The sequence below is a fragment of the Aricia agestis genome, chromosome 9 (genome assembly GCF_905147365.1).
Source record: "Aricia agestis chromosome 9, ilAriAges1.1, whole genome shotgun sequence".
Classification (NCBI taxonomy): Eukaryota; Metazoa; Arthropoda; class Insecta; order Lepidoptera; family Lycaenidae; genus Aricia; species Aricia agestis.
The window spans coordinates 2,649,337-2,676,169 of NC_056414.1; the positions used below are offsets into that span (position 1 = coordinate 2,649,337).

The 26,833-nt window shown below is 41.5% G+C and overlaps 2 protein-coding genes across 2 annotated transcripts in view; both read left to right on the forward strand.

Moving 5' to 3' along the window:
* Positions 1–4,937: 4,937 nt before the first annotated feature.
* On the forward strand, positions 4,938–9,176 carry LOC121730277 (60S ribosomal protein L19). The gene is made up of 5 exons (XM_042119253.1): positions 4,938–5,022; positions 5,209–5,315; positions 5,671–5,834; positions 6,171–6,361; positions 9,014–9,176. The coding sequence occupies exons 1-5, from the start codon at positions 5,018–5,020 to the stop codon at positions 9,147–9,149; spliced, it is 603 nt and encodes a 200-aa protein (XP_041975187.1). The 5' UTR covers positions 4,938–5,017; the 3' UTR covers positions 9,150–9,176.
* Positions 9,177–16,588: 7,412 nt separating this feature from the next.
* Positions 16,589–26,833, forward strand: part of LOC121730275 (probable peroxisomal acyl-coenzyme A oxidase 1) — a 36,478-nt gene continuing 26,233 nt past the window's right edge. Inside the window, exons 1-4 of the mRNA XM_042119252.1 lie at positions 16,589–16,724; positions 18,331–18,484; positions 18,676–18,844; positions 19,277–19,400. Of these exons, the coding sequence (XP_041975186.1) occupies positions 16,610–16,724; positions 18,331–18,484; positions 18,676–18,844; positions 19,277–19,400 (562 nt within the window). The 5' untranslated portion in view covers positions 16,589–16,609. The remainder of the gene's footprint in view (positions 16,725–18,330; positions 18,485–18,675; positions 18,845–19,276; positions 19,401–26,833) is intronic.

Genomic DNA, 26,833 nt, shown 5'->3' on the forward strand with positions numbered 1-26,833 from the left:
TTGCACTTTGCAGAATTATGAAAATTTTAAATAAAATTCATATTTTGCGTAGGTAATGTTGATGTCTTGATGTCAATGTCAATTGTCAAACTGTCAGACGTTAAAGGGGGGGGGGGGGGGGACGACTTTTTATTTTTTATTTTTTTGAGTGGGTATGTGTGTAAGACATTGATTTTAAAGAACTTGTCCGCCCTTGTTCGTTCTGTATGTCCGTCATCGTTTTTCATCTGGACTCTGGAATCCAAATAAAAGATATGGCTTATAATAAATTCATATATTCTTAAAACAGGAGAAAAATACGCAACACTAACGACGCAGCTGGGTTAGGAGGGCGGAGCCCCCCAAATAGGGAGGCTCGGGGGGCGAAGCCCCCGCATAGTAATCACAGGGCCCCCGTAAGGGCTACTGGCGCCTGTGTGCAAAAAAAGGATTTTGGGCGATCCCTTATGTCGGCACTACAAATTAGCCTACGCGTTCGCAGACGCGTTGGCCCACAGTGTACGGAGGAGACGAAAAACTCTTCAATTTTGAATGGGCATTAGTATTATGAATACGAGAGTAGAACACCCGCGTGTCAATTCGCAATAGTTTTTATTCTACGAGCTACCAAACTTTAGTGATTTTTTGCGGCCCAGAAGCGAAAAATCAATAAATCTCCAAAATTTTTACGTAATAAATTAAATTTTGTATTCCACCTGAAAGCTAAGGTATATTTCAAGCTTTTTTCCTGATCTGCAGAGTCGATATTTTACCTACAATAAAATAGTTTGCATTTTTAGGTTTTTATTTTTTTAATCCAAAACCAAACAAAAGATGCAATCGAAAATATCAACAAATTAAAGGTATACAAGCACTCTATACGCACAAAAAAAAAAAAACACCTGTGAGATCCGTTTACAACTAGCGCCAATTCTGGCCGTTTTAATGCTTTAGCCCACAACCTTTTCCTATTTTTTATCTTTTGGGAACAAAAGATAACCATTTTCCTTGCATCCCGGCACTGCACACTTTGTCATTTTTATTAGATTTATTATAAAAACGTCAAAAAGATCTCAAATGTAACGATGCACAGATAGGCATAGCGGATCATAGGAATCGCGACACCTAGCGGAGAAAAATGGCAAAAATCTTCCCTATTTCGGACAATGTGCGGCCGGGCTAAAGGTCTCAGCAACCAGGCCATAAGCTCCAAAAAAAAAAAATAGTTGGTACACTATTTGACAGGATTGGACAACAAATGTTTGACATGTTATAAACAAATCAGCATCTATTGAAATGATAAAGTATTCATTAATCATTACACATATTGAGTTTTCATTGTTTTTAAGATGTATTCTGCTATTCGGGACGGAAACAAATCCAACAAATCAAAAACCATGGCAATCGGTCCATCCGTTCTCGAGTTATAAGTGTTGTAACAAACATACACAATTTGTACAATATATATATATATATATATATATATATATATATATATATATATATATATATATATATATATATATATATATATATATATATATATATATATATATATATATATATATATATATATATATATATATATATATATATATATATATATATATATATATATATATATATATATATATATATATATATATATATATATATATATATATATTTTGTTTGTTACGTTTTCTCGTCTTTTATTTATTTATTCGAGAATACCCTTTAAAAACTTTTTCTTGTCCACATTTACAAAATAATTATAAGCTGTGAATAAATATACAGCTGCAGCTATTAGCGACTCAACATCCATTTTGAATCCGTCCGCACATTGGCGCGATCCAAAGCATACTGAACGACCTTCCTATGTGTGGATTATTCACAAACGCCGTTGCAAGCGCACTGCCAACGCGTCTGCCAACGCGTCGGCCAGCGCGTTCGCCTATATGGGGAGGCGGCTTTATGCAAATTTTTTGGGTCCTCAGTTTCGAGTTATAAGTGTTGTAACAAACATACACAATTTGTACAATATATATATATATATATATATATATATATATATATATATATATATATATATATATATATATATATATATATATATATATATATATATATATATATATATATATATATATATATATATATATATATATATATATATATATATATATATATATATATATATATATATATATATATATATATATATATTTTGTTTGTTACGTTTTCTCGTCTTTTATTTATTTATTCGAGAATACCCTTTAAAAACTTTTTCTTGTCCACATTTACAAAATAATTATAAGCTGTGAATAAATATACAGCTGCAGCTATTAGCGACTCAACATCCATTTTGAATCCGTCCGCACATTGGCGCGATCCAAAGCATACTGAACGACCTTCCTATGTGTGGATTATTCACAAACGCCGTTGCAAGCGCACTGCCAACGCGTCTGCCAACGCGTCGGCCAGCGCGTTCGCCTATATGGGGAGGCGGCTTTATGCAAATTTTTTGGGTCCTCAGTTTCGGCGCCCCTAAAGATGGCGATTTGGCGCCCCTAGAGGATGGCACCCGTGTGCATTGCACACATTGCACATATGGTAGCGGGAGCCCTGAGTAATCAATCCAAACAAACAATACAATTATTTTATTTATTTCTATGTATACACTTTCGAGATAATATGATGTAAAGAAAGCCACTCACTATATACCTCCTTAAGCTATCTTATCAAGAAACTGAAAGTCTCCTTGTAGTTGTTTATTAAAACTTATAGCATACGTTATATGACATAATATTATGACCTATTAAAATATTATGTATTTAGTAACGGCAATCATAGCACATATACACTCACACATCCCACACTCATGCACCATAGCAGTATTTTCTACTGAACCCAAGACGTTGTCGTAGGGCTATGGTGCATGCACCGCCTGAGTTCTGAGGCTATGGGGCTCGCACTTTCAGCGCTCATACAAGCACACACACACCCTTCTTTAACCCTAGACAGTACCATTTACTGAACCCAAGACACTCGTGTCGTAGGGCTAGGACACCAAAAACACAAACACACATACACGCACACAGACACACACACACACACACACACACACACACACACACACACACACACAACAGGAGAAAAAACACAACACTAACGAGTAACGAAGCAACCGATACTTGGAGCGGGGCTAGGGGGGCTCAGGGGGCAAAGCATACAAAAGCTTAACATAATCAAACCAAACAAACGATTAAAAAACTTAAGAGGTGTCAAGAAACACCCGAATGAAACTCTAAAAACCTGTATACATAATAAAAATATTAAACACTCAAAAAATATAAAAAACGACATCTAATAACGCCCAGGAATACTAACAACACGTCGTTGTTTATTCTCAAAAAGCCATCTATATTCTATAGTCTGTCAAAATGTTAAGAAATTAAAAAGTGGCAACATCGTAGTGTTATCCCTTTCAAATCAAGGAAAAAAGGGAAGACACTATGATGTTGCTACTATTTAATTTCTTCACTTATAGTTGACGCACAGGAATACTTTCAACTCCCTCTCCCCTACTATGCCTGTGTCTAGCCTGATTTACGCCGAACGCGCCATATGGAACTTCATTCCAATTATTTTATTTATTCTGATAATATCGGACGATTATAACCGTTTACCGGACGACTAGCAACGCCAACACCGACAACAACGACAGGCCAACGAAGTGTGTAGTCGTCCGCTAAAGTCTAAACGGATGAATAATCATCATCATAATATTAATTCGCGAACGAAAAACTTTGTAACCCTTTTTACGAAAAATGGGGAAACATGCAAAATTTAATGCACCTAGCATTAAATTTTGCACAGTTATAGTTTATATGGTGAAGAAGTGCATCGAACTAATATTATTTTGAAATTATGCTTTTATCATACATTTTTTAACAAATAAAACATTACACACACTACAACATACACATATGAGAAAAGACAGATTTTTGAGTGACAAGCCTATACATACGAATTATACTCTTTTATTTATGGTTGAATTATACTCTTTTATTTATGGTTGAAGTCTATTGACAACAAGTTGACAAATTGAAAATGGATTATAGTTTTATTGAATCTAAGATACTATTAGATAATGCTTACACGGCCAGTCTGAGATCAGCTAAGTCCCAGAGACAAGAGTTAAAAAAATGATAAAGGCAATATTTTTTACAAATTATAGATAGTAGTCCTAATGTCCTTGATACTAAGGTCGAATTTCGACCATTGGGCGATCTCTAGTATAAAATTAATCCGCTTACCAGACGACTAGCAACAGTCTTACAGAATACCAGTCACCACCAGTGACTCCAGTGAGTCGTGACTCGTGAGTCGCGACTCGTGACTCATGACTAGTGACTTGCTACTTGCTAGTGACCCCTGACGGCACTGAGTGCCTGCCTCTGACCAGCCACCTACTATGTCCGTGAAATATGGTGAAATGTTAATATCTATGTGATTTCTAAAAACAAGAAGAAGGGTTTTGTCGGGAATGTGAAAGAGTGATGTTGTGTTTTTGTATTATTTTCCTAAAGTTGTGTTAATGGGGTTTTTAATGTGTAAATATTGGTAGGATATTAACCATTAGATATTCGTTATCATGCACAAGTGTAGGAAAGTGATGAAATATCCAGAAACGAGATATTTTGTGTTCCCTCCAAAACTCCATCGAAAGTTTCAGTAAAGCGTCTATTACACTACTGAATCGACTGACTTGACTCCTGGACTGTATTGACTTTTTACATCGACTTTGACTAGACTTTTGACTTGACGATATAAAGAAACGATGCTGAAAATTGTATGGTATGCAACAAATAACAATACTGTTTTCCCGCCATTTATAATACTTGACAGTTGACACTGGCCATGATTAAATAGCCGAAGTGCCATAATAAGAAAAAAAAAGAAGAAGAAGGCTTGACGTAGCTTTGAATGTCTGACGACACTCGTCAAAAAGCCGCCATATTTCTTTCTTGTGTGCGTTGGATCTCACCGTGTCACGATGAGGTTAGTTTATGGAAAAAATACTATTTTTCATGGATATTTTACAAAATATAGTGCTATTTTTATTATTCATGACCAAACGAAGTTAATGGACATAAAAGTTTTGACCATATCACAGTTTTTTCACAACTTTACTACTCTCGCAGCTGTGTAGCCATGTGGTCTTGTAAAACATACCTTTATTTTCAGTTCCCTCAAGCTGCAGAAGAGGCTTGCAGCCTCTGTTATGCGATGTGGTAAAAAGAAAGTGTGGTTAGATCCAAATGAAATCAATGAAATCGCCAACACTAACTCGAGTAAGTACAACATAACCAAGAAAAATCATATTGACTGATAAATATTGACATGAAGTTAGACTTCACATCACAAGCACCATGAGCTGCAGAATGCTTTTTATAATTACAAATATGTATGTATGTATATAATTGAGAATTGTGTTGATAAATGATAATCTTCAAAATGTCAAATGACTATGGGTTTGATATAAAAGCAGTTTTAAAAAGGCTAGAGAATGCTTTTCAGCATCTTCTAATCTGAAACGATGAAAACAAATTGTAGAGCTACTTAAATTTTTAACTACCCGTAATTAAAAAATTGTCTGCATACCCTTTACAAAATTATGGTTATTAATTAGGCATTTTAAAATTCCAGGACAGAACATCCGTAAAATGATCAAGGATGGTCTTGTCATCAAGAAGCCAGTAGCGGTACACTCCCGTGCCCGTGTCCGCAAGAACACTGAAGCCCGCAGAAAGGGTCGTCACTGTGGTTTTGGTAAACGGAGAGGTACTGCAAATGCCCGAATGCCACAAAAAGTAAGTTATGTGTATCTTAATTTTGTTACTGGTATATATATATATTTTCAATTATTATGTGGCAGCCGGCTGCCGCTTGGGGATTGATGGGTTTATGCTTTACAGTATTGCATTACAGCAATAGAGACAGATGTTTCAGATCTTTGAGTTAAAACATATAGCTTAATATTAGATGTAATATACCAGACTTAAATGTCTTCTTCAAAATATATTAAAGCTATTAAATGATTAATATTTTTATTAAATGATTGACTGACTTCATTTTAAAGCAAAGAATACTTAGCACTAGTTAAATTGCCTTGACCTGCATTTATTATTCAAATTTGTGATTTCCAGGAACTATGGGTACAAAGACAAAGGGTGCTCCGTAAACTGCTCCTCAAGTACAGAACAGCCAAGAAGATTGACAGACATCTGTACCACGCTCTGTACATGAAGGCGAAGGGTAATGTGTTCAAGAACAAGCGTGTGCTCATGGAGTACATCCACAGAAAGAAGGCTGAGAAGGCTAGGACTAAGATGTTGAGGTGCGTAACACATTTTTAAGACTAATTTCAGAGATGCTATAAAAATCAGCTTGCTCTACGCCTTACTAATCTTGCCCAGGAACTACTCGACTCACACTATGTGGTGAAAAGATTGAAATGAAACCCCTTACTTAACTGCTAGAGACTGAAGCCCTGCCTTCTGGTCATCTTACACAACATTCAATCTTTCAAAATATCTAATTTTATAGTCTAGCGACTGACTAGATCGGAAAACAAAATTTCAGAGATCAAAAAGGCTCTGGGGTCGATGCCAGTGGTTCTTAACCAGTATACTAAAAAATAGTGGTCCCAGAAAGTGTAGTAAGTGGTCCACACATTCATCCCAGAAATAGGCTTATGGAGACATAGACCTATGAAATAAACAAGCTTATGTTAGAGGTGGTAAACCAATCCTAAATTACTCTGGTCTAAGCCATCCATTTATGCTAACAAAGAAATATTTTTATGATTATGATTTGTAAGTTTTGATTGTTGTACTTGTGCCTCAATAATCTTAATTAAAATGGTGAAGTACAAATTTCCCTTGCGTACCATGGGTATTGGGTAACAACAACAGCACAGAAGTTGCAGAACAAATGCAGTGCTGGTATCAATATGTTGTATTTCAGTATACCAGTGTAAGTAGTTGATTCAGAGAACTACATAATATAACTAACATGCCAACTGAAGATTTATTTATATTATACCATTTGATAATGTAACAAACACACATAAACTTTAGTTTATCAGTGCTAATGCACCTAAGCTGAATTAATCCGAAAATACTATTGAAACTCCAAGTGCTACTGCCTATTAGCACATACTCCTTGCCATTCCATAGATGTACCATTGAAGAAATTGATTCGTAGGCAGTTGACGGACTTATGACATTTGGTCCAATTAAGTCAACTTCCTTGATAGTAACTTTCCTGATAGTATTATGTAGTATTTGGCCGTTTCCACATGCATACAGTTACGGCACGGTCGCCGTGCCGTACAAACTAGAAATGTAGGAGCTACTTAGACAGCTTTCATATTATGGCACGGCGACCGTGCTGTGACCGTGTGTCACCCGTGTTTAAGCTGCGCGTGCACTGGATCGGAATCGGAGCGTACGGATTTGTTGCTTTGTATTAATTTGTATGGTACTGCGTGCACTGGATCGGCATTTCTGCGCCTGAGACCGGAATTTATGCCGATGACGTCATCCGCAGCCGCGTCTATGGGTAATTTATATATTTAGTGCAGAGTCAAAGCGCATCGAAACAAAGTATCAAAACTGAACATAGCAAATCCAACCTTTGGCTTTGGAGTTACAAAGCGTTAACGCACACATTACATATATACATTAATAACTAAATTGCCGATGCGGAATCCGAATGCAGTGGACGCACCCCATCGGCATTTCGTAAATGACGACGCTCCGTACGCTCCGATTCCGATGCAGTGGACGCGCAGCTTTTCCCACTACTAACGTGGTTCTGGCGCAGTAGCCGTCTTTGCAGTCATTTATGGACAAGTATAGACCTGTTCTAGGGTTGTTAAGGAAGTGATTATGAGGAAGAAGAGGAGGAAGAGGAAATCTCACGCGCAAATTTAGAGGATGCGGATGAGGAAGTGGAAGGTTGAAAGATGATAGGAAATTATAAATACTAGTGGACCCAACCCAAAAGTCTTTGTCCTGTCTGTACATAATTACTAGGTACATACATTACACAAAAATTAATTAAAAGAGCATTTTCCAGTGGACCAAACTATGAATCAAAACCATTCTCAAAACACACAATAAAGAATCATCAAAATCGGTCCAGCAGTTAAGGAGGAGTTCAGTAACATACCATAAAGTTAATATACCTAGCGGAATAGAGAAACAAAGGCCTGAGCAAGAGAGATGTCACTATCAGTAACACTGCGTGGTAAAAAGAGATGTGTGATACATGACAGCAGCACTCTTTATTGACGTTCAGTCGGCACGTGCCACACATTGACATGTTCAATCATGTATCGTTGTGTAAGTTTATATGTACACATGTTTTTACACACAGATGAACATAATTTCGGTTTCGTTTGACAGCTCGAGATTGCTGCTCTATTCCGATAGGTATATTATCTTTATGGTAACATAAACAAAACACGCGCACACAAAAAAAGATGAGTGAATGATACAATTCTCTGGCTCTGGCGTGTGCGTTGCCATGATTGAATACGCGACGCGCATGCGCAGTGAAATTCCTTATAAATTCCTCTTAAATTTTGAGGAAGCGATAGCGGAAGAGGATTTTTTAATTATTTATGAGGATGCCGTAACGGTTGAGGAATCCAAAATATTGTGGAACTTCCTCATTATGAGGAAGCGGAAGAGGAATCCTCAGCAACCCTAACCTGTTCACATGACACGAGTGCAACACGGCACTGCAAGCGCGGGGAATACCATTCAATCGCTAACATCACAGGGTCCCGGACGTTTTGAGCAGCATGAATACTGCTACCGCCACCCTCCGCGTTGCTGGGTGACCGTGCAAAAACCGTGTACATGTGAAAGGCTTAGCACGGCACGGCGCCGGGTCGTTTAGACTACAACCGTATGCATGTGAAAACGGCCTTTATGTAGGTGTTTCTAATAATCAAATTAATATTCCATTTTCTTTCCAGCGACCAAGCTGAGGCCCGTCGTAACAAGGTGAAGGAGGCCCGCAAGCGGCGCGAGGAGCGTATCGCGGCCAAGAAGGAGGAACTACTGCAGACGTTCGCGCGGGAAGACGAGGCGGCAGTTACAGCTAAGAAGTAAAAACATCCAATAAACGTATTGGGTAAATGTAGTTGTTTTATTGACATCTTTGTAGTTGAGCACTGTAGAACCTGGGGCTGTACAACGAAACTGTTTTGAGACTCCAACAAATCAGAATGCCATGTCCTACTCTTAACAAACATGAAATGACGTGGTTAAAGTAAGATGTGGCATTCTGATTCTCAAAACGGCTTTGCTGTAAGGCCCCTGTTGTTATTAAAATGTTTTGGTAAGACCTAAGCTGCTTGGCGATTACGTATCTCGCGACAGGCAAACAACTGGTGTTTGACAGCTGATACTGCACAATATTTGTCAAACGTCTGTTACTTTATGGTCGCAAGATACGTAATCGCCTAGTAGGTTAGTATATTAACTTTTGTTCATCATTGTGGACAAAGCAATTATTATGTCCTGAAGCTTACCTTTAGGGCCAGCGATAAAACTCGCGCGGGCGCTTAGCAGACGAAGGGACGGAGCGGACTGGTCAGTTTCGCCGTGAACGATCACAAAGGGAATACCATATTACCAACGCACTGCGCACACGGCAGTGACTGCGGGCCAAAAGACCGCGCCGATTGATAGATAAAATTTTAATGTACAGAAATCTTTTGCTCAATCTGCCCCTATATCAAAGATCATATATTTTGTATTTGTCTGTGCAGAAAGCTGAGTTTTAAGAAGAAAGGAAGTAATTTGTTTGTCTTCGTAGTAAATTAATTTTGCAAGAAATTATGTACATAAGGCGAAGATATAGCCCAATTTGTTATTCCGTGACTCCCGGTTTACCTAGTTCCAATATAATAACAAGGTGTTAAAAAATATGAGATAAAGCACAATATTTAAAGTACCTTAAACCATAAACATTTTAATAAAACGTAATACTTTGGCTGTAATTAATTTACAAACTCACCCCTGATAAAAATCTATTTCATCTATTAACTAGGATAATTATACATTTTATTTGAATAAATTGTTAGTAAATCTATATTAAAATGCCCTTAACCGAACAATTTTGTTTCTTAATATTCGGTTTATAGTTTATTCAAAGATATTTAAAAAAGACATGAAAAATAGAGAAGATCCGCCCGAGTAACTGCAGTTTTATGCTAAGCTAAAATGAATCTTATTGCGATGCGTATACGCTTGGTTTTTGGTTGTGTGCAAGGTTATCGTTTTAGATTGAGATTAATCCCCGCCTTAATATGAAAGAAAAATCTATACCTACATCTATACATACATACATACATACATACATACATACATACATACATACATACATACATACATACATACATACATACATACATACATACATATAAATAAAATTGGATTGTCTGTTTGTAATATTGAAAGAACTGTTTTTTACTACACGCATATGAATGTATATACGCTACATACACCAAAACAACATTTTTTGTCTGTATGTCTGTCTGTCTGTCTGTCTGTTTGTTCCGGCTAATCTCCGAAATGGCTGGAGCGATTTTGACGGGACTTTTTTTGGCAGCGATTTTGACGGGACTTTTTTTGGCAGATAGCTGATGTAGTAAGGAATAACTTAGGCTACTTTTTAACCGACTTCCGAAAATTAGGATGATATATTTTACTATTTTTTGTATTTGTTCTCGGCCAACTACGCCATTTGTGGACCGATTTTTAAAATTCTTTTGTTGTTGTATAAGGCGAAACCCGATTTCGGTAACATGATCACAAAAGTGGTGATCTGATGATGCGATCCATGAGAAATCGACGGGACTCCTTGAAATTCATATAGAAACATAACTAAAGTTTACGCGGACGAAGTCGCGGGCAACATCAGTCTTTAATAAAGATACAGACAGAAGTTACTGTGCAACATTTAAGTAGGTACCTCAATCCTGGGTAACTCAGACAATATATAAATATTAAATTGTTATGCGGTACCTGGGTGCCGGGTGTTGATGGGTTAGAGCGCCTTCACATTACGTCGCAAGCAGCGCTGCAGCCGCGCTACTTCTATACTATTAAATTAAGAAATTTAAAAAAACCCCCGCCAAAACAACTTTAAAAAGTAATGAAATAATATTTACTGCCTTTAAGTTCAAATAATTCCTAACTTGTGTAAAGTAAGATTTTAGTCCATAATTGTTGTCACGGAGTGTCGGGGGACCGCCAAGTAATACTACAACCTGCAACCGCCAAGTCGCTGATTACCTATCTCGATTCAGATCGCTGTGAATTGATCCTTAAACTTATTATGCGAAATAAAACATCTACATTAGCGGTCCCCCGACACACCTTGACAACAATTATGGACTAAAATATTACTTTACACAAGTTAGGAATTATTTGAACTTAAAGGCAGTAAATATTATTTCATTACTTTTTAAAGTTGTTTTGGCGGGGGTTTTTTTAAATTTCTTAATTTAATTTTATTTCATACTTTTTAAACTTGTGTTGGTTATAGTGTAGAATAATTCCTATCAACAGGATCATATTCTAATGATTACCATCTAGCAATGTCCTTTTCGATGAGGCCGTTAATATGAGCCCAAACATGAAACCTCCACTTTGGGTTCATAAGAAGCTCGGTTCCTATAGAATCCAGGTGATGCTGCAGCAGCAGCATGTAAATATTTACTGTTTATACTTTATCTACTTTTTACTGGTTGTCGCAATTAAAATGAGCCCAAACACGAAACCTCTGCTCTAAGTTGGCGAGGAATTGGATATCCTATTGATTACCAGGTGATGCTGCAGCACCAGGTCAACTTTCCATTATTATATGTATACGTATATTGTATATTCACAAATGTAACGAACTAGAATGAAATATAAAACCCATCAAACGACTACAAGTTGCTAACGGCCTTTCATGAACCAGATAAACCCTGATTGTCCAGCACTGAGCAGGCTGATGATGATGAATTATAGCTAAGAACACTCTCGATCATGTCAGCTTTCAAACAAAAAAAACTAGATCAAAATCGGTCCACCCGTTTGGATGCTGCGATGCCACGGACAGATACACACACAGACAAACAGACAGACACGTCAAACTTATAACACCCCTCTTTTTTGTCGGGGGTTAATGTGAAGGCAGCCTAAAGGACTTGCTAGTTCGGAGTTACGTAATGCGAGATAAAATAATCTATACTAATATTATAAAGAGGTAAACTTTGTTTGTTTAATTGTAATGAATAGGCTGAAAAACTACAGGACCGATTTTAAAAATTCTTTCACCATTGGAAAGCTACATTATTTACGAGTAATATAGGCTACTATTTATTTTGGAAAATATAGGGTTCCGTGAGATATTTGAGTTTTTCGGAAACAACCAGAAAAATTACTTATTTTGCTACGCTGCCTAAACTATAGAAGATAGAACCATACAATGTTCTAAGTAAATGTAGATCTTATAAATATCTACAAAAATGTCCGCGACACACTACACCTATGTCAAGTGAGGCACAACAATCATTCTTTCATTTAAAAATCTTGATTTTTTGGACTACATTTAAACGCATTTATTTTACTCATCCTAATAATCCTTATCAAAATAAATTATTTCATCACTAAGTACATTTTATGTAGATAATATTTCGTCTTTGAATGATTAAAATTGGACGTTTGGTTTAGAAGTTATGGCGAAATTAAAATATTACGATAGTGGGCGTCACCAAGGCGAGAGGTGCAGTGTGCAGCCTATAATGCGTATACTGTATAATGCACGAAGCTAAGAAATGACTGCGTCGTCGATGTTTAGTGTCGGAGTCTGTCTTTCCTGGGTATGCTATTTGCAGCGGGCGTAGCCGCGGGCGACCGCTATAATGTATATAAAATCTGAAAAAAAAAGATTAAAAGCTGAATCGATTTTAATCATTTTTTCAGTGGCTATTTATATTTTATACCCGTGCGAAGCAGGGGCGGGTCGCTAGTGCTAAATAAAGTTATGCAAGCAACAGCAAAATTCATCTTAGATAATTTCCTTTTTGAGTATCCAAGATATTATGATCAAACAAAACAGTGCGAAGTTCAATTCTACAAAAAATATTGAAAATGCCAATTTAAACAACATTAGGTAATTGTTAGTGTTTATTGTCTAGATACCCATGTCTTTCCTTTCATTAAAACATAGAAGTATAGAGATTATTATTATTATTAGAGAGATGCTAGTAACTTTATCGAATGTTGTTTTATCAGTGTTTAATATGCCTGCTTTATAATGTATCGTGATCAATCGTATTATAATATAGTCGTAGTCTGTCCGGAAATAATAACATTATAAAGGATTAAGGAATATAATGTGCTGAAAATGCATTTTCTTCGGCTGTGAAAAGCACGTATGTAAACCACAATGTATATTGTGGTTTACATGGTGAAGAGTGTTCACAGTTCACACTACACGCACCATTCAAGTCTGGTTAATTAAACTACCCATGTATGTAATTTATTGACAGTAGTTTATGAATTGGGAATATTACGCAAAGGTGGAGCAAAGGGGGCTACTACCACATATGGTAAATTATCCGACCAAAATCCGACATGTAGGCTGTAGCACACGTCAAAATTTAATATTATCAGTGGTGGATAGCCTACTGCCTATCTGGCACTTATCAGGAAGTGGTGAAACAGGCTCCTTAGGGTTGTGTTATACTTCTCAAAAAATTTCGTTTTGGAGTAAAGTAGTTGACAAGTATTCAAACTTTGACGTTATTGCTCGTCAATAATAGTGGGTCGGGTTATCTAGGAACTACACAGGTCATTGCAAGGATAGACGGTCAATGAAGCGTACAAGTGTTAGAGTGGTTTAGTCAAAAGTTGCGTAAGCCCTGCAACTCGATGTCCCAATGATTTGAAGAAGGTAGCAGGCATTGAAATCATTAAATAAGGGTCACAGCACACGTCATATAAACTCGGAAACAGATCGGCACCGTATCGCCTGACGCCTCGAGCGGTTCAATACGAGGGCTGCTATTTATGTATCCGGAATTAAAAAAAGAAACAAACATATATCATTTAATATGGTTTTATTGCTTTTCAAAATATTCGCCGCGATGATCGACACACTTTTGCATACGCTGGAACCAATTTTCATAGCACTTTTTCCATTCTGATTGAGGTATCTCCAAAACGTGCATTTTGAACGCATCAACAGCCTCTTCGCGGCTCGAAAAACGTTGACCACGTAATTTGTTCTTCGCGTATGGAAATAAAAAGAAATCGTTAGGTGCCAAATCAGGGCTGTACGCCGGATGACCAGTCAATTCGATCTTTTGACCCTCCAAAAACTGAGTTGTTTCAGCTGAGGTGTGACAGCTAGCATTGTCGTGATGTAATATGATTCTGCGTTGTCGGTTGTCCTTTCTTATTTCTTCAAAGACTTCTGGTAAACAAATGGTCGTATACCATTCAGAATTAACCGTTTTACGATTCTCTAATGGCACTGTAGCCACATGTCCATTAATTCCAAAAAAACAGGCGACCATTTGCTTCAAAGTACTTTTTGCACGAGTAACTTTTGTTGGTTTCGGCTCATCTTGGAACACCCACACCGTTGACTGTTGTTTAGTTTCGGGGTCATATGCATAGATCCAAGATTCATCACCTGTGTAGATATTATAAACGGCTTTTGACGTACCACGGTTGTATTTTTTTATCATTTTTTTGCACCAATCGACACGAGCCCGTTTTTGATCGATTGTCAAGTTGTGCGGAATCCAACGCGAACATATTTTTTTACAGCCAAATGTTCGTGTAATATCTTATGTATGCTCGTCATACTTATGCCTAAGGACGCCTCTATCTCGCGATATGTAACATGACGATCACGCATTATTAGTTCCCGCACAGCATCTATATTTTGTGGGACAACAGCTGTTTTTGGGCGACCTTCTTTATTTTCATCCGTGAGCATAGACCGCCCACGATTAAACTCACTGTACCAGTGATAAACAGTGGTTTTTGATGGTGCTTCATCTCCAAAAGTTGCGGTGAGTTGAATAAAGCACTGTTGTTGATTTAGCCCACGCCGAAAATCGTAGTAAATCATTGCACGAAAATGTTCACGCGTTAAATCCATGGCAAATGAAGACACGCAATTTTCAAAATGACGCCACAATGGAAAAATAATTGACAGTCACATGAAACAAAATGTATTCTTCAACCAAAGAGTTCTATTTTCAAATGTTGTAATTACTTTTTAAATATTGTTCTTGTAAGTGGCCAGTTCCGGATACATAAATAGCAGCCCTCGTATTGTAGGTATGAAACTCCCTACTGCAACTCACACTGGGAATCGTAACGTAATCGCCTCTCTTCGGAACAGGCTCCGAACCGGAATGCGACGCGTGGTCAACTAGCAGTCCCCGCGCTTACGGCTCGTCGTCCCCGAGCTTACGGCTCGTCGCCCCCGCGCTTACGTCCTTTCGTCCACCCTTGCTTCAAACTGATCTGGGGCCAGTGGTCGGCGAGCCGTAAGCGCGTCGCCGCCTAGCCGTAGCCGAGTTGACCTACAGGAGCTACTGATATGCTTTGGTTACGTGCATAAGTTAGGTTGACGCCTGGTTGACGGCGAGGCGAAGGCGATACGGTGACGATCCCTTTCTGAATTGGTATGTAAGATCAGGATGGTTGGCGCTCGTTGGTGGAGGCCTACGTTCAGCAGTGGACGTCGATAGGCTGATGATCAAAATAATAGGTAAAAGAAGTGTAATAGAACAAAACGATATTGAAAAGGGGAAAAAAGGTTGAAAATCTTACCATTTCTCTTTAGTATATTATGTACCTGTGCTTCTTTATTAAAATAAGTTATTTTTTAGTCATTAATTACCCATGATCGACGTCGTTGTATACGTCAGGGGTTCCCAAACTTATTTTGCTTACTGTCTACTTTGAAAAAAAAATATGTTTTAGCACCCATGGGGGGTGCTAAAACATATTTTTTTATCATGTTTTAATAAAAAAATGCATACAGTTGAAATAAATCACCCCCAAGCCTCTACACAACCTCCCTCCTCTCCCCCCCCATATACCTTCAGCGCCCACCGCCCACTTTGGGAAAGGGAAATGGGCCATGGTCTATTCATATTTTATGGCCCAACATAGGAAAGTGTATGTATGTAAGTGTAATGCCAGTAATTTAAATTTTATGCAGTCTGATGAGTAAGCAGACAATGCTAATGACTAATGAGTAATGACTTATGTATATGATACCGGCAAGATTACAATAATTTACAATAGTTAATAGAAATGAGAAGGTACGATTAGTGTCTAAGTACACTACACTGAAGACTAGATTTTATGTTAGGTATAAAACGTTTATTTTCGGGTAATTTCTTAATCTTATGCTTTACATTTTGCTTAACAACGTTACTTAGCTGTATTTATATTGAATACAGACCAATTTGGTCAAAAGTCACTATATACTCACTATAGTAAACAGTGGCTTCCCGGTTCTCGCGCGTTACAGACGTATTTTAAGAATGGCAGTAAATACAGATTTAAAAAACGAAAGAGAAAAGTGTACGTTTAAATTAGAAGAATTAATAAACTACATTGATGGTGGACCAGAAAAAACGAAGGAGAGGAGGTATAGACGTAAGTTTTAATTTTCGTTAATTGCATGATTAGTGATTTTATACACAACATGTTAATTAATGTTTTGATTACGGGAAAGGTTGACTGTGACTTGCCAAGGAATCCTAATTAGGTACTAATTAATTATTATTGTTATTAGTTAAATTCTCGAATTTGTCTTATTAATTATTCCACTTAGTCATGCCTCTACAAATATAATGCATATGCACTGTTGTAGTGTATTGTTTATAAATAACAGGTAAGTACATATACTTATAATTAAATATTTAGCGGTATAGACCGCTAAATATTTGATTACAAATTTTTTGTTCTGCCAAAAAAAATGTATTATAATATTAACTCCTAAATATAATATTATTGTCACCTCTACCAGTTTTCCCATAGCCTACATTACTAGGTAGGTATCTAAGACTATAATACCTCCATGTAGGTTTATTAAGGAAAATTGTTCTAATAAAACAGGTTTTTCTAAACTTGTTAAAATTATTAACGTTGATTACAACAATAATAATAATAATCGATGTAGGTAGATGTTGTCTGAGTGTAGAGTACCTTTTATATTCAGATGGCTCGTTGATAGAAATTATCTTTGGAGTATTTAAGCCTACAGTTTAATATATTAGATTTGGGCAGATAGCACTACTTATCTATGTAGATATTATTATTATAATAAAATCATTGGTGTAGATAAGTACTTACCTACATGCTATTATAATAAAATCACTGATAGAGATGATAAATATAAATATACGGCGTGTACTTTCTATACGCGGTCAAAAGATAGAGTTCGTTGAACCAGGTTGAACGGAGAACAATTGACCTCAAATATTCGCCGATAGCTGATAGACTTTAAAAGTGACATACTTACTTATTTATAGTACTTACTTATTTAGGGTTCCGTACCAAAGAAGTAAAAAGTTTCTACGTCATCGAATGAATGTAATCGCTATTTTCCGTCTTTAAAATGGCCATTTTTTGTAGGTCATTAGCCTGATTTGGAGCCGGTCTGTTTTGACCTTGACTTTGGGCAAACATTTTGTGAAATAAAAATTGACTTCTATCTCACCTGTCTAGCCTTAAATTCTGTTAAATAATCTTACAGTAAGATTCGATAATATGGTTTCGATGCAGTTTCGATCAGTTCCTAACGAGTGCCAAAGGTCAAAACTCGAAAGATCAGTTTATGATATGAAGAATAATTTATAATTAAATTAGCCATTCGCCATGGCTTCGAACGGGTGCTGCTGTATGCACCGTTACAATGCTAATTACTAAATAGACGATATACCGGTACAGATGAATACAGAAGACAGACAGACAAACAGAGGGAAGCGACTTCGTTTTGTACTATGTGGTGATGAAAGTGTGGCGGTACCTACCTACAAATAGCGTCACAGTCCTGCATCGCTCTATCAAGGTTCTGTCTGAAATGACGTCAGTGGGCTTCGCCTGACTGAGGAGTGAGGATGCTATCTAGCTAGGTCGGAAGATCATCCATCCAGGATCATCCTTTTCGGCCGCCACGCATATTCCTAAAAAAGTAATTTTTTGAAAGTTCAAGGTAATTACGAGAATTGGGGTAATTCAAAAGACTTTTATTTTTTAGACAATCTCATGCTAAGCCACAAGGAGTTATACGAAGGTGTGCCAGACGTGTACTTGAGTCATAAAGAGAAGTATGAGAATATCATCAAAAAGTCTGTCAAGTTCTTCTCGACCCTCAAGAAACTACAGGAGGGCTCCACCTTGGATCAGTTCAGGTAATGACAGAAATCTGGCAGGAACTCTACATAACGTAAAGGTTAAGCTAAGCCTTTTCCCATGCATAAATATGACACAGACTGTCACTATTAGGACAGGAATAGGGATAAATATACAAGCGATTCTTTATTTTGAGACTTTGCCGAATACTCTCCTGGATATATCTTAAAAGTAAGTTTTTCTTTCACAGCGAGAACCTAACTACCCTCCTCCGCTCGCACCCGTTCATGGAGGGTACGGCTCTGGGGCTGAACTTCATCATCTTCCTGCCAGCCATCCTCGGGCAGGGAGACGACGAGCAGCAGGCGCACTGGATCAAGAGGATATGGAATTGGGAGATCATCGGCAGCTTTGCACAGGTGGGTAAAGTTGTTTAAATATTTTGTCTCTTTCGTTCTCCGAGTTTACGGCATGACTTTTTGACAAGCAGAAGTAAACCACATCGTTTGTATGGATGGTTTTGTATATTTAGCCTACTAGCTACAGCATGCCTCAGAATAGTCTGTAACCTGGGATTAGAAGACTTCAAGGACTTGCCCTCTCATGGAAATGGATCTAGGTATGCTAATAGTGCTATCAATGGCAGTGGTAATGGACTAGAAGTTCTGAAAAATGACAAGTAACTAGCGCGAATGGGTGTGAAACTACGGGGGCTAGGGCTTTTCGCATCAGCGCTTTCTTCAAAAATTTCTTTAGAAGAAGAAATTTCTAGCGAAGTCATAGACGTGCCATCAAAAAATATAAAGGATTCAATGAGTATGGTAAGCTAAAGAAATCTCGTTTAATTCCAGACGGAGTTAGGCCATGGCACGTTTATACGTGGTCTAGAAACCACCGCGACTTACGACGAGCAGACCAAGGAGTTTGTACTGAACACTCCCACATTAACGGCATACAAGTGGTGGCCTGGCGCGAGTAAGTTACTGTGTTTTTTTATTCCGGCAATCATTAACTTTTAACTTGCTTTTAACTAGACTTTACTTCTATTGAAATTACTCAGCTGTATGTTTTCCATGATATTGTTACGGTACATGGTATACGGACACGTGGTGCGCAAGTACATACTCGAACCTTCTAAAAAGGTCCAATGTTTGTTTACGTGTTTACCCTTTATTTGTTAGCGTGTTTGAATTTAGACCTTATGACTGAGTCCATAAGGTCTAAATTAAATTCAACTTACTGCACTTATCGCAAGGACGGCAGTTTTATTGTGGTACATGCCCGAGCCGCCTAGAAATTTCCCACGGTTGTTTACTTGTTTACGTGAATCGGGAAATTTCTGGAATTCGTCTCGCCATATAAAAAGAGCCGCAGGCAGGCACGGCAAGTCAGTTCCTTTCGAGCTATCATCGAGGCGATTTCGGAGTGATCAATAGTGAGTGAACCAGTGAAACCTGCGACTTGGCTACGACCTAGGACAGTGATAGTGCTTAGTGATTGGACCCAGTGATTTGTGTTTGGACTTAGTGCTAAGTGTTGTGACCTAGTGTTTAGTGCAGTGTTAATAAAGTCTTCAAGAGAGTCACCAGGTCTTTCTCTCCAAATCCTCGAACCCTAGCACGTAACAACTGGTGTCAGAAGTGCGATTTGGAGATGCCATTGACTCCGAGAGAGGACTTCAAGGGGAGTGTCAGGACAAGGGCGCAGCGAGCTGCTGCCATTGACTCCGAGAGAGGAGTTGCGGAGGCCACACCCACTGGGGACCAAGCTCCGCCCACTGAGGGACAGGCCCCACCTACTGGCCCCACCCACATGGCTCCGCCCACTGGCCACGCCCACCAGGCTCCGCCCACCTTGGCTGAAGCCACGCCCCCTGGCCCCGCCCACCGGGACACGCCTACTGGCCACGCACCTCAGGCTCCGCCCACTTTGGGCGTGGCCCCGCCTACTGGCCCCGCCCACCAGGCCACGCCCATTCAGGCCACGCCCACTCAGGCCACGCCCACTCAAGCCCTACCTACTGGCTCCAGCCACCATGCGTCGCCTGTAGCTTCTACAGCCCCTCAAATGGCTCTTCATTTAGAAAGTTTAATTGAATTAATGGAGCTGCAAAGAGCTGAAATGAAGGCAATGATGGAGGCCCAAGACCGCAAGCTCGGCGCTTTACAAGATTCTCAAAGAGCTGAAATTCACGCTTTGCAAGAGTCACAAGACCGCAAGCTCGGCGCTTTGCAAGAGTCACAAGAGCAACAAAAGGACCTCCAAGAGAAAGCGCTTTTAGCTATAAAGGATGTCAGTGACACGGTGACTAAGCTTCGTAAAGATGTCGACGTAATCGACGAACGAGTTACCGGGTTAGGGGTTGATGTGGAAAATGTGAAAACTGGCCTCACTGAACTACAAAAAAAAGTAGTGCGCCTGGAAACCACAGGAGTCGCGACGTGTAATGGAACTTCCGGAGTGGCACACGGGCCACGAGTAAAAGTACCGCCATACGACGGCACTACTTCTTGGAACGCTTACCGTCAGCAATTCCAGACTGTTGCTTCTGCCAACGGATGGTCTGACGAACAATGCCTGACCGCTCTCACTGTCGCACTCAGAGGGCAAGCCTTGTCGGTCCTGGAAGCACATACAGGAAATGGGTTCAAAGACCTGATGGAGGCCCTTGAATCCAGATACGGGGAGCGACACCTGGAGCACGTGTTTCGTGCCCAACTGCGTGACAGAGTCCAACGCTCAGGAGAAGGATTACAACAATGGGCGTTGGAAATTGAAAAACTCGTCAAGAAGGCACACCCAGGAGCTGACGCCAAGATGGTCGACTCCAATATTGTGCAAGCATTTGTCGACGGAATCAGGGATCTGGAGGTCAGAGCTGCAGTGAGGCTTCGTCACCACACCTCGCTTAAGGAAGCATTGGCGCATGCTTTGGAAGTCGAGGCTGTTCGCCGTGACATACGACAGACCCATAAGATCCACGAGGTCTCTGAGGAAGTCAAGGAGGTCAAGGCTCCCACGAAGAAAAGTTTTGGAGCCATGTGCTACAAGTGCGGCGAGAGGGGCCATCTCCAGCTCAACTGCCCGCAGAAGGAGACCCAGATGGCAAGAATGAAAAGGCTCGAGGAACAAATGGAGGAGCTGAAGAAGCAAGCAAGGGCTTCGTCCCCTGCCCGGGAGCAGGGAAACGAATAAAAGCCAGGACTAAGGGGCGAGTGCTGGCTGACACAGAGGAAGCCCCAATAACGGTTGTCTCCCAAGCAAGCAGCGGGAATAGTCTGGTGATTCAGGGGACTATTAACGGTACGGATTGCAAAATGACTCTAGACACAGGAGCCTCTAGAACAATAGTGAACCCAAATTTGATAAAAGCCGCAAGGAGGCACAAGAGGAGAATTAACTGTCGGCTTCTTACCGCCTCCGGTCAGCCAATACCCGTCCTGGGAGAAATGTCAGTTACGATTAATGTAGGGGGAACCTCATACCCTCATGACGTTATCGTGGCTGAGATTATGGATGATTGCATCTTGGGTTTGGATTTCATGAAGAAGCATAACTGCAGAATTAATGTCGCTGACGGAGTTTTCAAGTGTGGTGAAGAAGAAATTTTCATCCTTGGAGGCGCCTGCGGGAAAGTTGAATGTGTAAAGAAAGTCATAATACCTGGACGTGCGGAAGCTCGGGTGCTGGTGAAACTACCGCCAGCTGGAAAGAAGAAGTTGAATAGATGCGTGTTGATCGAAGACACACCTACCAAGACATCAGCGCAAAAACTGATGACGGCGAGAACCCTTGTTAGTGGAAGCAGTAACGCTGTGGTCAGGGTTCTGAATCTTGCTGATCGCGAGATCTGCTTGAACAAAGGTGACGTCATTGGAAAGTGCGAGGAAGTTGTCTGGATGAGAAAGTGTAGTTCGATCACAGGCTCAGACTCAGCAAACACCAGCAACTATGGAATAGTGACTGAGCTACTCGATGACTGCAAGAGTAATCTGACTTATTCGCAGGGCATGAAAGCTAAGAAGTTTTTACAACGCCACGCGAATATCTTCTCCAGTCAGGAAGGCGACCTTGGAAGAACGTCGATGGTTCAGCACAGGATAGATACCGGAAGCGAGAACCCAATTCGTCAACGAGCAAGACGGATACCCATTGCAAAGGAAAAAGAAGTTGAAGGCCTTTTGGAGGACATGAGAAGGCATAAGATCATTGAACCGTCTGCAAGTCCGTGGTGCTCACCGGTTGTATTAGTGAAGAAGAAAGATGGCAGTACAAGATTTTGTGTGGACTACAGACGTCTCAATGATGTCACCAAGAAGGACAGTTATCCATTACCTCGAATTGACGACACTCTGGATACCTTGAGTGGCATGAAATGGTTCTCGACCCTGGACCTGAAATCTGGATACTGGCAGGTGGAAATTCATCCAAAAGACAAAGAGAAGACAGCTTTCTCCACCGGTAAAGGTTTATGGCAGTTTAACGTCATGCCCTTTGGATTGTGCAACGCACCTGCCACATTTGAGCGACTCATGGAGTGTGTACTGGCAGGCTTAGTTGGAGAGGCTTGCTTAGTCTACTTGGACGACGTCATCATTGTTGGCCGCGACTTCGAAGACCATTTGCGAAACTTAGAACGAGTTTTCGCCAAAATAGAGGGAGCCAAATTAAAGTTGAATCCGAAAAAGTGTCGTTTATTCAGGAGTAAGGTGAACTATCTCGGCCATGTTATCTCCAGTGATGGAATTCAGACGGACCCGGAGAAACTAGAAGCAGTCCAAAATTGGCCAACCCCTAAGAACAAAACCGAAGTGCGGGCATTTCTCGGCCTATGCTCCTACTACAGGCGTTTTGTTAAGGGATTCTCAGAGATAGCCAAGCCATTACATCGGCTGACAGAAGATAAACGACAGTTTATTTGGGACGAGACTTCCGAAGATTCTTTTCAGAAACTAAAGAAACATCTGTGTGAAACACCAATCCTTTTTTTTTTTTTTTTTTTTTTTTAAGGACGGGAAATGCTCCTACGCATTCCGCGGGGGACGGGGAAATCCTGCCGCGGATATGTGGGGCTCTCTGCGGTCGGCAAGGTGGTAAATTGACCGCAGCTCTACCCACTAAAACCCGTCCGTGCCTTCTCCTCCGCTTGGCGCTGAGCCGCTGGACCCGCCTGAGGCGAAAACTGCAGCGGCCCAGTTAGCGGCGTCTGCTTTCGCGCAGATACTCCGCGCGGCAGTCTGCTGCCGCCTACTCCGGGAGAGCTGCCCAAGGCACCGGGCGCTCTACGTCCGAAAGGACTCATGCAATAGGCAGCGGGTTCCCCAGCCCGTTGCCCGAGTCCTGTCTACGGCGGGAGCTGGCGCTCGTGTTCAGCGCGCCTACGCCCTCCACGCCGTCTTCGAATTGGGTCTGCGGCCACATCCGCCTCTCTGACCCGCTCGGCGGCCTCCTTCTGTGACATGACTTCCTCACAGAAGGTAGCTATTGCGTCCCATCCCTGTCTCGACCGAACCATATTTGAGATTATGGCCGGGAGTGTTAAGTCAAGTCCGGTGGTCGCAACAAGCACCGCTCGCTGTTCAACCCAGGCTGGGCATTCCAGGAGCGTGTGCTGTGCGGTATCATCATCATGATCGCAGTGGTGGCAACGAGGCGTTGGTTCCCTCCTGGCCGTGTGGTGCAGGTAATGACCGAAGCAACCATGCCCGGTCAGCACCTGAACCATTCGGTAGGTCAGAGCACCTCGAGCGTTTGCCACCCACTGTTGGAGTACAGGCCGAATTGCCGCCACTATTTGGCGACCTGCGGTTGGCGACGCCATCTGGTCCTGCCAGGCGCGCATTAGTATAACACGCGCCTGGCGGCGCCATCGGGTTACCAGGTCTGGTGGAACCCGTTCTCCACGTTCTTTGACTTCGGCAGTACGGAAATACACCTCAGCCAGTACACGTGCCTCCAAGTCCCATGGAGGGGACCCTGCCAGCGCCAGCGCTGCTTCGCCGGCTATCGTACGATAGCCGCGAATAATTCGCAACGCCATCGCGCGTTGTGGCCTCCTCAGCATCGCCTTATTTTGGGCGCTTAGGTGTTCCGCCCAAATAGGGGCACCATACAAAGCCATCGATTGTATGACACCAGTGTATAGCCTTCTGCATGTAGACCCCGGACCACCGATGTTGGGCAGGAGGCGTCCGAGGACCATTGCCGTCTTTTTTAGTTTTGGGGCTAATTGGCGGAAATGTGCGTTGAAGTTCCACCTGGAGTCTAGAGTCAGACCCAAGTACTTCATTTCCGATCCGATCGGCACCCTGATTTCGCCGATGGAGAGGCAAGCATTCGTGGGGGGCCGTTTGCGAGGGCCATGGAAGAATATGGCCTTCGTCTTTTCGACGGCCACGCGTAGTCCCTGTGCCTCAATTCGCACTACGATTAGGGACGCGCCTACCCTTGCAAGGCGTATAGCCTCTTCAAAGCTCTCTCCGCAGGCCAGCAGATATGTGTCATCCGCGTAGCAGACGAGGCGTAGCCCACGGAGGAGGGCCGCTCTTAGGACTCGATTAAACCCGATGTTCCACAGGAGTGGACCCAGGACAGACCCCTGTGGAACACCGCACTCTGTCACTATCCTGATAACGACCCCGTTGCGCCCGACACAAATTATATTTCTTCTCCTCAGGTATCCTCCTATGGTCTTTCGCAGATACCAGGGAACCTCATGGTATCGAAGCCCGTCTTCGATAGCTTCGAAGGGCAGGGTATTAAATGCATTGGCGATGTCAAATGACACCGCCAATACCACTCCGCCGCACTCGATCTGTTCCTCCGTGAGCTCTTTGACTTTACGGATTGCATCTATGGTCGAGCGCTGAGCACGAAATCCGTATTGTGCGTCGGACAGGTTCGGCCCTGCCTGCTCCAGATGTTTAACGACCCTAGATGCAATCACTCGTTCGAGAAGTTTTCCCGCCTCGTCGAGTAAGACGATCGGCCTATAAGCAGACGGCGAGTCCGCGGGGCGACCGTCCTTTCTCAGGAGGACGAGTTTTCCCTCCTTCCAACATTGTGGGAATTCGCTCTGAGTGAGGCATGCGCTAAACAGGTCCCGCATCCTGTCCTTAAGAGGCCCCATGGACTTGACCCAGACCCGTCCGGGAATTCCATCCGGACCCGGGGCAGTCTTACGCTCGCTCAGCCGAAAGATGGCAGCTTCAAACTCGCCCTCTGATACGGGCGGTACCTCCTCCATCAGTGTTGGCCTAGCATCGTTCGGTGGCTCTGAACCAGCGGCAGCTGGGAAGAGCGCCGATATAATGCCAGGCAGATGTTCTGGTGGTATAGTCTCCAATGCTGGCGGACCGCGGCCGATCTTGTTCCGCACCATTTTGTACGGACGCCCCCAGGGGTCCTGGTTAAGTTCCGCCAGCATTTCTTCTCTGGCAGATTCCTTTGCCTGTTTAATCGCAAGGTGAAGAGCGCGTGAAACACCAATCCTGGGGTATCCACAACCTGAAGGTCAGTTTATAGTCGACACGGACGCAAGCAACACGGCCATTGGGGGGGTGTTATCTCAAAAACAGGGTGAAAGAGAAGTTGTAATTGCATATTTCAGCAAATCTTTATCTAAGCCAGAGAGAAACTACTGTGTGACAAGAAGAGAGCTCTTGGCTGTCGTAAAGACGCTACAACATTTCAGCAAGTATCTCATCGGCAGACAGTTTCTACTGCGAACTGATCACGCAGCCTTGAAGTGGCTACTACAATTCAAGAACCCAGAAGGCCAAGTAGCTCGATGGATAGAACAACTCCAGGAGTATGACTTCAAGACGGAACACCGCAGCGGAAAGTCGCATGGGAATGCCGACGCACTCTCACGAAGGCCGTGTTCAGAAGACTGCAAACATTGTGTTAAGCAGGAATCTAATGAAGTAACATTGAAGTTAACGAAAACAAGTCCTTTGGGTCCATGGGAGAATGATGGTATGAGAGAGGCTCAAGAAAGAGATGACGACCTTCGACACATCATCACATGGAAGAAACGGGATGACGTAAAGCCAATCTGGAGTGAGGTTGCACCCACTGGCGCTGTCACTAAGGCGTACTGGGCGCAATGGGACAGTCTGATTCTTCAAAACGGAATACTTTACCGGAAATGGGAGAAGACCAACGGCAGAGAGTTCCATCTTCAGATAGTTGTCCCAAGAACGAGAGTACCGGATGTTCTCCGTGAAATGCATGATGGCGTATCAGGAGGTCATCTAGGAGTAAAGAGGACGTTAACGAAAGTACGAGAACGATTCTACTGGTTGCATTGTCGAGACGATGTACAGGATTGGTGCCGCAAATGCACTACTTGCGCTGCAGTGAAGGGACCACAGACAAGGAGCCGTGGGAGCCTGCGCTTGTATAAC